The sequence below is a fragment of the Alosa alosa genome, chromosome 16 (genome assembly GCF_017589495.1).
Source record: "Alosa alosa isolate M-15738 ecotype Scorff River chromosome 16, AALO_Geno_1.1, whole genome shotgun sequence".
Lineage (NCBI taxonomy): Eukaryota > Metazoa > Chordata > Actinopteri > Clupeiformes > Clupeidae > Alosa > Alosa alosa.
In genome coordinates, this window is record NC_063204.1 from 30,915,585 (window position 1) to 30,926,955 (window position 11,371).

The 11,371-nt window shown below is 41.8% G+C and overlaps 1 protein-coding gene across 1 annotated transcript in view; it reads left to right on the forward strand.

Moving 5' to 3' along the window:
- ofcc1 (orofacial cleft 1 candidate 1) overlaps positions 1-3,600 on the forward strand; it is a 26,208-nt gene extending 22,608 nt beyond the window's left edge. Inside the window, exons 6-7 of the mRNA XM_048265659.1 lie at positions 2,642-2,786; positions 3,130-3,600. Of these exons, the coding sequence (XP_048121616.1) occupies positions 2,642-2,786; positions 3,130-3,197 (213 nt within the window). The 3' untranslated portion in view covers positions 3,198-3,600. The remainder of the gene's footprint in view (positions 1-2,641; positions 2,787-3,129) is intronic.
- Positions 3,601-11,371: the final 7,771 nt, after the last annotated feature.

Consider the following 11,371-nt stretch of genomic DNA (forward strand, 5'->3'; position numbering starts at 1 on the left):
TTCGATTCATCAACCCACTATGTCTTTTGTCATTCTGATTTATTCATTGTGTGTCCCTGTGTTTCATCGAGAGGAATCTCACGTCTGTGTGTGAGATGTGAAAACATGAAGCATTGGGGCTGCCATGGCATCCATGTGGCTTGCGTGGCGTCAGTGCCTTGGTTGTAAAGCGTGTCGTTTCTGCGGCGCTCATATATCACACGGTGTCACGCTCATGTGACGGGAGAGCGCAGCAACGCAGACTGGCACGTGAAAGACGCTGATGGCAGCTGTGTCGGTGGACCCACGAGACTTGGTGACAGTAATGCCGTCACCGTCTCAGTCACTCAACCACACACACATGCTGTACAAACTCACACAAACACCGACAGCATGCCAGCATCATTTATATGGTGGTGATACAGAGCAAGACCTCCTTACATATCTAAACTAATTCCTTTCCATGTCTTTTTACATACTAGTTTCAGGTAGAGCAATACATCCAGGAATATCCAAAGGGCATTCCCAACACACTTGAGGTGATTTTATTAGGGTTTTATATAATGCTTGCAGAATTGCAGAAGCATATAGACCTATGGTGGTTCTGTAGGGGTCTAGGTAGGGGGTTCTGTGTATGGGGGTCACAGATTCAAGGTGAGGGCTCGTAGGAGAGGACTTGTACTGAGGCAGTACTGCCCCTTACCCAAAACAGAATCTAAGCTAAAACAAAAAACAGATTATGGTTGATATTAGTTTGATGTTTAACTTTTCTGTAAATATTTCAATGTCTTTTAGCATGTATTACTGTTGACATGGATGGACAGTTCTTACAGACCCTGCTGTATTTGTATTTGTGAATCTGAAGGATGAGAATCAAGAATTGAGTCAAATGCTTTTCTGAGTCTCAGGGATGTCTCAAGGATTAATGTATCTACTTAAATGTTTGCTCCTTTGTCTCGTGGGCATGTATTGACTAATGGATCATGTCCCCCAAAGGCTAGTCAGGTTTTAGGTAAAACACATACCAATACTTTTGCTGGTCTATGATAGTACTTTGCCAAACTACAATCAAGTGCAAATAATGTGGAATTCTGAATATACATGACTAGACAAATGGGACTCACAAGACAGCCTAAAACCCCCATCAAGAGAGAAAATGTCATCTCAGAAACAAAAAGGCATAAATGACAGGAATGGTGTAATCAAAAGCAATCCCCTTATACTGCTGACAGAAGTGCAAAAGAAGAAGTCACAAAAGACTGAAGAACTCCTTGGAAATGCTGGCACTTAATTTAAACAGATGTTTTACCAGGTTCCAAATCACAATGGATAACAATCTCCGGATAATGCAACATCGCTAACTTCAGAGGCGGCCAGCGAACAGCTTCATCTGCGGAAACAAGATGGCAGAGGACATAAACGCAGCCGTGTTCATTACCCTCCATTGTAAAAAGGCATTGGCTTTATATGTGTCTGTGTCTTTTTCTCTGAGGCTACTGGGGAAACGTCTACGGCCCTAAAAAACGTGGGTCTAGCCAACTGTGCTGCATCATATCGTCCCCCCCACACCCATCCCTCCCCTCACCCCATATGTGACGTGCAGCATATGCGATGCTGGCTCGACTTCTGTAAAAGTTCCATTAAAAATGCACAACTAAGGCTCCAACAGCTTGAATATTACCTCTGTGAAAATTATTTATGCTTTGAAGAAATGCTGATGACCATCCTGTGCGCAGTAAATACAAGCGTCTCTGTTTCTGCTCTCATCACTTGGTTTACCACGGCTCAGGTGATGGTGGGCTGGCTTTGCTTTTATATGTGTCGCTTTTTAATCTTTATGCACACACCCACAGCAACCTTTGTCTGCCATCAGCAGGCATTTAACAGTGGTGTGCCAACGTGTTTTCTCAGTGCTGTGTGGTATTGTTAGCAAAATGTAACATACATGCTTTTAGGAGTATTATGAACAGATGTTGCTAGTGCAGTTTGTCATATGTGTAGTAGTAGTAGTAGTGGTAGTACTAGTATATTTAATAATATTATTAAAAAGTACTCATCTTATGAGTAGTCTTAGCCTAGTGGATTGGATGAACCTGAAGAAGACAGTGCCATTTAAACATATGTGCGCTTTCCTGGACTAATAACTCACCAGAGCTTTTGCTACCCTACATCTATGTCCCCGCTTTCCATTAGTTTGTGTGCTTAGATAGGCTAGCAAAAGCAGCATTTCACCTCCAACAACAACCCAGTTAAGCATTTGGAGAATGAGTGGAGTTAACCTTTACAGAAAGCGATTAGAATTGAGAAACTGCATCTGTTTTTCTTCACCCACACACTCCTCTCTCTCTCTCTCTCTCTCTGCTTTTTTGTGCCTAGGAGAAGATGTCCTAGGGTTTTTATGTAACGTTCTTTGAGATTTATGGCTATTTGGAAAAACTCTAAGGAATAAATAGCTCACAACACAAGACACAACTTTGGGGCGGATACATCATTTTTTAAGGCATCTGGACAATGTGACATGTCTAGTTTTATGTTTTTACAACAAAAATATATACATTGCTGTATCACATTCATTTAATATGTTTAATAACCTGAATGAGCACATAAGAAAACATCAAGTCCACAACATTGTCAGTTACAAACTTGTATATTGTATGCATAGGTGATAGGTGACATTGATGGTGTTCCACATATGGACGATGAGGCGTCTCAGCCAGGACATAGGATGGACAAGGAGGAAGAGGAGGAACATGGAGCCAGCTCCTCACAACAGCTCAGAGAGAGGAAGAGGAAGAAGCCCTTTTTCCGTGAGTTGAACTCTACCGGTTGTATTTTAAGAACATTGTTGGATTACTGTAATGTATTAACACCCCTTTGCACTAATCTGATGTTAATCCGAAGTTTGAATGGATTGTTACTTGGATTACACACTCTGATACTGTAAGTGTAGCATCAGTATACAGAACCCTCTTTAAATCAAATCACACTTCAACACTACAACTAAATGGTGTATGTATGATGCCAGGGCTCACATGGAAAGAGGCTGTTGTCTCATTGTGACTACCCTGGGTAAATAAAGGATAAATGAAAAATAAAATAATAAATGTATTAAAACTTGACTGAACAGTCTTCGTTCATTCCCTCCTCCAGGTTCTCACCGAGTTGAGCCTGTGGGCGGAAGCATGTGCGACTCCACACTGCAAGACCTCCCTCACTGATGCTCTATTGGGTTCTCTGTGTACAGTACAGTACCTTGCTGCTGCCAGGGCCTCCTGACACCCAGGTCAACTTACTGTAGGTGTTGTGTATTTAACACTCACTAATTGTTCAATCCGGTCTCAGTTTAGTAGGGTATTCCTCAGAAAGGGCCTCGCTACATTTCTGAAGTCATCAACATTTTCAACACAGTAAAGTTGTACAAACAGCACTTCATAATGAGAAATGTAAAATGATATCCTGGAAGTGTATCACCTGTTTTCAAACATGTTTTTTGCTGCTGACTAAACTCATTGTTGTATGATATGTCTGAGTACAAACTGTAAAAGCCTTTATATCTCAGTTGTTACACCACTGTAAACCTATAATGCTGAATGCATACTTTATTAAAGGTACTTAGGCTGCCTTCCTTTCTCATATTCTGATATTATACCAGCAGTAAACAGCACCTTGCACTCTTGCATACTTAAAGACTGCACACTTTGCATACTGCATCTCATTGACCCGCTGATGACATGCTAAATAGTGAGTCTGGATTCACACGTACAGAAATGTCAGACATGATTGGACACACATATAGTACAGTACTTCCATGCTATCCAGGCTCCATAAATACAGCCTAGCCTGCCATTCATGGCCCAATAAACAATGTAAAGTAATGATTCTGTGGCAAAATGAATGAAGACCATTAGGTCTTCCCTGCTGCCCCAACCCTGTGAAAAATGAAGATTTTAAAAGTCACTAATCAGACCCCAGTGATAAAATATCAATATCAGGTCCACATTAAAGGGGGATAATATTCAAGCGGCCTTGATTTGTATTGAATATGTGTCTTCTAGCTGGTGCTTGACGTAATGAACTGGCCCACAAATCACTTGTTAATGGGGACCTGCTTATACATATTGCTTAATTAAAGGTTGTGGGCTTATTAACATGTGTCTGTGACACTGGGCTAGGCACCGGAATGTGTTCGCACTGGGGCCGTGGCTGTAAAGGTTTTATAGATAACCTATCATATTAAACCCCATTGCTTAATATTGGATCTTAATAACCTGTCATTTTCATTGATGATGATTCCCCTTTATGGGGCGGCCATTACGGCTCGGGAAAAAGTTCTGAGGAGCCGCTGTGTCTTTTGGGACGCCACCCGGAGTGCTCATTACTGATGTGCGTCGGGCCACTGAAGCCGCACCCCCCACACACACACACACACACACACACACACTCACACACCCACATCACCCCCACCCCTCTCTGTGCAATGTATAAAGCATCATAGACATGGCTGCAGGGGCTCTGCAGAGAGAACAGACACGCAAGCTTTACCTTCATGTCAGATCTACACACACACACACCCACACCTTCTCTACCCAGGGCTCCTGAGTCCAACTCTTCGTACGGGTTGTCTGTAGCTAAATCGCGTTTGCTCAGAATCGTGGCTCATGGTTTATTAATGGTATATGTGGCACACAAGCCATAGGCCAACTGTGCACATATTGGGCCATTGTGTTTGCACAATACGTTTCACAAAGCTAACTGGGAAAAGCTTGTTAAAGCTGCATTATATTGGTCTTGATCATTATGTATTCTATGGCAGAAATATCTAATGGACTTCATGTACTCTGCACAGTGCACACAAATTGCATATTCTGACTGATGGGAAGCTCCATCTTTCGAGTCTTTGTCCAAAGCTTCTGTATTCTCAAATTTAGCGAGCCAAATTTGTACGGAATTTGAATGCCTTTGGTCCTTCTCACCTTCCCATTGACTGTTCTGTGGACTTTAATGTGAAGATGACTTAAAAGTGAAGTTTTCCGTCTCTTGTGTCCTCCCTGCATCAACAAACTAGTTAGCCTTGCATACTTTTCCGACCAGAGCACAAAAAAAGGTATTCCAACGGTTCAAATATTTGATTGCTAATGACAAACACCGTTCCAACACAATTTAAATTTCAAATCGATCCCTGGGAGCAGTTATTTCTAAAAACGACGCCTCTGGGTCCCTCTGTGCACATTTGCTGATTTAAGTTAAAAGAAAACCCTTTTTGCCGAGCTATCATATGGGAGCTGCAACTTTTTGAAGTAGGCTCCTGCATCTGCATAGTCCAAAACCTGAGGATGTTGCTAGTTAGAGGGTAAAAAGAGTGTGTGTGTGTGTGTGTGTGTGGCGAGCGGGTGAGAAAAATACATAAAAAGAAATAACACTTTGTCTAATACTATATTTATGTAGCCCTCAGCTTGTGGTATTCACATAAAGCCTTCCTGTGTTCTGAACTTCAGTGATCGTTACCAAGCACAGTGAGATGGTGGTGGGGGTTGGTGTTGGATGGGGCACTGCAGGCTGCGTTGCTGGGCTTCTTTTCCGTTCATTTGAATTAAATGAAATAAAAGTGATCCATGCAAAGCAAATTCAGACACTCTACCGCCAAGGTGTTTGCCCAGCCCCTCCTGTGATGGCTAGTTGCTGAAGTAAACAAAAAAAATACTAAACCTTTTGAAGAACTTGCATGCATTATAATGCATGATCATTTGTTGTTTTTAAATTGATATTTTCCACAAACTTCATCTGTGACATTCATTTTCCCAGTCCCCAATGATTTGTAGGTATATTTAATAAATCTTGCAATGTATAAATTTCATGCAAGGAGTCTAAACCTTAACACAGTAATAATGCCGTGTTATTGAGGTTGTTTTTGTATAGCATTAATGAATCAGAACATCCTTCAGCTATCTTGGTGGAGGGCAAATTCAATTTCATCTAATATTCACCATGTAAACTAGTTTATACCATTAGATACACCTTTGCTTATTGAACTGCAGCAGCACTTAGAAATCAAAACAAACACAAAATATTCTCTCAAGTTCACTAATTTCTTAAAGATCTCCTTTTCTCCCTCGCTGCGTCTCTTTTTTGAAGTTATGAAGAGATGAAAGTTTTTTTTTTGAGGACGTTCTCCACCAAAGGGAAGAACAAACCACAATTTTCTTCCTCCTCAACATTAAAAAAAGTGCCCAAAGAGAAAAAGAACTGGAGGCTTCATTGGCTTCTTTGTGGAGACACATACCTCAGCATATAACCCTTAATTATGGAGCTGTCAGTCAAACAGCAAGTTAGTTCATTCAACTGCAGAACATTCAAACAGGAGGAATAATCGCAAAACACCCATCTGGCACAATGAAGGCTTTCTACACGAGGGTGTTCCCACCATCCCTAATCCTTTACTGCTGGAGAATGTAGGAACTGAGTAGTGTGGCCCTTTCGTACTGGCCCTTGGTGCCCGATGGGGTCTACTTAGTTGAACCCCCGTGTCCGTGTATGTGATACTTTGATACACAGGATGGGGGGTGTCAACTCCCACCCCCACCCAACATGTAAGCATCTGGATGGATCACGTGCGGTTTTCTTGTTTATTTGTTTATTTATTTATTTTTCCTGGAGTGGCAGAGGCAGATGTCCTGCTCACAGGAAAATAATTTGTGAGAGTAGAGTGTGGTGGAGGGGTTTGTGAGGAGGGGTGGGAAGGGAGGGGGGTTATGAATATGCAAATCATGTCACAACGTGGAATCTTGTAATGACTGGGAAATATTCTCGCCATATTTCATTATGCAGAGGTCATTGCTTAATGCAGGCAGCTGGGACCATGTTTTCCTCCTCTCTCTTTCTCCCTCTCTCTCTCTCTCTCTCTGTCTTTCTCTCTGTTTCTTTCTTTCTCACTCTCTCTTTCTCTTTCTTGCTCTCTATCACTCCTGCTCTTCATGTGCTTTCTCTTTCTCTCACACACTCTTGTTCACACTCTCATCCCTTTTCTTTTTTCACCACTCATTCTGTCTCCTCTCTTTCATTGCCATTCATTGCCTCTCTCTTTCTCATTCCCTCTCTTTCTCTCTCTCTCTCTCTCACTAGTCTCTCCCTGTCATCTCAGCACAACTTTAACAGAACTGCAGCATGGCACAAAATAGCAAGGGTAAGACTTAGCTCCCCAGCACAATCATGATCACACACACAGATGTAGACACACACACACAGACACACAGACACACACACACAAAAGACATGTGAGACCTCAGTCTCAAAAATATCTTAATAAACACTGATACACACCCCACATACAGGCTTTTTGCGGATCATTCCTTCTGCTGTTTTTTTTTGGTCATAGCAGCTCCTTAGATCAACCATCTCTCTCCATTATGGCTGTTTGTATTGGGGCTCCGGCGTGTATCTCATTGGTTGATGGCTGGCAGCCACCCGACTTTGTGTCATGTTAATCATTAGGTAAAGCCATCTCCTCCTCAAATAATCCTGCGTTTGAATGCTAAAAATGTAATGAACTTCACGGTTCATTGTATCTGACATTGCTTAATTAATGGGTGCATTTAAAGTACATAGGGCCTGGTAATTGATTTATATGCATGAATTCCACATACAGCTGTTGGTTCCTGTAGGAAAGTCATCACTCAAAATGTGCACATTTTACTGATATGCTAGGTGCTCAGAGACTTTGTAACCTCTAGTTTTGCGTTGGGTGAAAAAAAACGGGCTTGTTTAAGGGTTTTTATAATCTCCTTTGTGCTTTGCTCTCCTAGCGTGAGAATGATTAACCTCGACTTGCAGGGTTTGTCTTCCTCATTCTTCATGGCTGCTATTCCTCTCCAGAAGCAAACTACATACACCCATCTGTATTGTCTATCATATTTGATACAGACGCCATGATCTCGAATATTTATCGCTAGCCGTTTTGTTTTTTTTCTACTTGGGTGAGCTGCATGACCTTAAATAATTCAAAAGCACAATCAGGTAATGTCATATGCAGTATGTAAGGCTGAAAATATTGCCCTGACGTGGTTCTCCCTCTCTGCCAAGACTGCTTGGGTGCTCTCATCCCCTGTGCCTGGAAATTGAAAGTGAAAGAACACAAACCTAGCAGCAGCAGTGGCAGCAGCAGCCTAGAAATGAGGCTTCCAAGAAGACAAAGAGGTTCAGCGTTTCAGGCAAGCTAATGTTAAACAATGCCCCCTTCACCGCACACCACTTTCGCATTGATTCGGAGACTTCATTCATCTTGCAACAACATCTGTGTCTAAAAAAGGCTGTGCATTGCCTTTGCACCACCTATTTAAAGCTTTGTTTCGATCATGCAATGCTATAATTATCGAAGGAATGTGTGTGTGTGTATATGTGTGTTTATGTGTGTGTGTTTTTTTTTTCCTGGTGAGATTTTGGGGTCGGTGGCCCCAAACCATTATTTTGAATTTCGACAGAGTCTCAGTAGGTCCCAGATCAATGTTTCACCTGGGGAATGGGTTGAGCATATTTCTATCACTAGCCTATTGATTTTTCTATGTGCAAACCCCTTATGTGCAAGAGGTGTTTTCATGTGGACGCCGCAAAAGGAAAGCTGCCTGCAGCACATGCATGTACACACTCTGCAACACACGCACACACACACACACACACACACACACACATATGCACACACACACACACACACACACACTCATTTATTTATGCTTGTAGACACCCATAGGCACAGACCTACAAAACATGCACACATCGGCATATTTAGTTATTTTAGATCTCTCACATACATAATTACAAGACACATACACAAACATACAGAGAGAGAGAGAAAGAAAAAGAGAGAAAGAGAAGGAGAGAGACACACACCCCTTTTTCCTACCAAACACAGTTTCCTTCTTCAGTCTTTTACACATGCACACACACTCTACCTTCTCTTATACACACACAGCCTCTCTCTCTCTCTCTCTCTCTCTCTCTCTCACACACACACACACTGCACAGTCTCCATGTGTGCAGTTCCCTGCCATAGTGCCTCTGGCCCTGGGTATGGCCCATGTTGAGTGAACCATGTGGACCAAAGGGTCCAGAAGTATCCCTCTCTTTATTCTACACACTAATCAATACGGACTGAGGTGATCTGGGCGCGTCTCTCGTCCGCCATGCATCAGCAGCGCCGCGGCCCCATCGCGCTGCACAGCCGCTCACACGTGATTGCTTTGTTCTGTGTCACTTTGATTCAGGGCCGAGTCGGCTTTATCGCCGTCTATAACCAGCAGAGACAGAAGGCCTTGATATGGATTTAAATAATGTATTAGTTGTGGTGCAACGAATCCAACAAAACCTCCGCACACACACACACACACACACACACACACACACACACACGAATGAGACATACACATTCACATTTTCTCACATATACACACTCACACACAATAAACTGACTAGTAATAAGACATCACGTTATTTCCCCTGCACGTGTGGTATGCGTCTAACGGTGGTATGCAAATAACATGATTGAATGCAAATACTGTCACGTCAGGTTATTACTTGTAACTTTTTGTTGTGGGGAGGTTGACTCAAGCAATGTGTCTGCTATATAGATTGAACTGCTATTTTGGATATGACTGTTGTTACAAGAAAAGGGGGAAATACTGCCACTGTTATGTTTAATGTAATGTCACCAACAAAGGTTTTGAAGTTTAATCGTAGTGTACGAACTAGTGTGGTGACAGGTTAGGACGGAGAGAGAGAGAGAGAGAAATACAATAGGAAGAAAAAAAACACATTACATGAAATACGTCAGAGGCCAATAATAATTCTCTCTGTGGGAGCCGTGCTACATCAGGGTAGCAAATCAATACTGCATTACTTAGAGTACAGAGTATATACAAGCCTCATCCAATTGATTATTTCTGATGCTAAAATGGCAGTTTCATTTGCTCTCCAACAAAAGGCGTGAACAATAACTGCTGTTCAATTAGCTGACCAGAGTGGTTAGGGTAGTATGAGGGTAGGTGGGTGTGGGGGCGGAAGAGGAGGGGGGGTTGAAGATAGATGACTATTTATTTGGCAAAAGTAATGCATTGTTTTAAAGAGACATGAGGAATGGAATGTCACTGTTGTGTTCTGGTTTAAAAGATGGCTTGTTTCATTGGACATTGAAATTTCATGAATATATTTCCAAAGGCCTGGAAAAACGGAATTCATCATTAAGTTTTCACAACCCCATAATGTCACCATGGGGATTAGTCAATTCTCTAATATATTGTGCATGTCATGGTCACTTATGATGCATACCTTTTATGGAGAGCTGGGAGAGGAGGGATGGGGACTTGTCCTCCGTTTCAATTTCTTCTTTTCCTTTGTTTTCTTTTTCATCTTCTTATTTCTCTTCTTTTTTTCTTTCTGTTCATCTTCTTCCTCTTGTCTTCTTTGGAGTCCACAGTGAGTAGGACAGGCATCAAAGTCACTCAGTCGCAGTTGAGGACATATTTCCTTAATGACCGCAACCTTTTAAGGGCTTCTTGCATGATTAAAAAGTCATTTTCTTAACTGTCCTCCCAGGATTTGCATTTCTTTCTCTTTTTCCCTGCCTCTCTAAAGAAAGCATTAAATTGCTCCAATCAAGCATAAATGTCTGCCGCTCGTGGTGTCATTTGTGCGTCTGTTCACATGGTGGGTGGGTTATTTGTCATTGCTTTTCCTGTAGCGTTTATCCAACTGATCAACATTTAATATTCCAAATTGCCTGTTACTCATAGTGGATTAGGCAGATGGGCTGTCTTCAAAGAAATAATAACAATTAAGAAGTTTGAAGTAAATACTTACTATGGGGGGTAGTGTATCGCAAAGACACTCACTCTCTTTGGAGCTTGAAATTACTGTGAACAGTGTGAAATGTTAATAGTTAAAAAATAGTTAAAATAACATCTTGAAATGCAATACAGAGAGTCATCAACTGTTATATATGGTCATATATTTCACAGCATCTAAAATAACCCACAAAAGCTACATTATGCCAAGTAAACAGTGTCAAGCATCAGAATCACAGTCTACTCTTTTTTTCCAGGACTAAAATAACCCCCAACAGTATGACCAACCCTGGAAAATTCTATACCTCTTCCCGACACCTCTTCTCCCTCTATTATATTTTCACGCCAAATGACCTTTGGTGCTTCGCAGCCAGGAGTGGCAGAGGCCCGGCTTCTGATATAATCAATATTCCATTATGATAGTGTGTTGAGTGTGGGGAGGTTTACAACTCTACCGTAATAGTCTTGCTATATCATCCTGTGGCAGTCAACACACACTGTGTGTGTGCGTGTGTGTGTGTGTGTGTGTGTTTTCAACACTGTTGGAAACCAACACAAAGAGT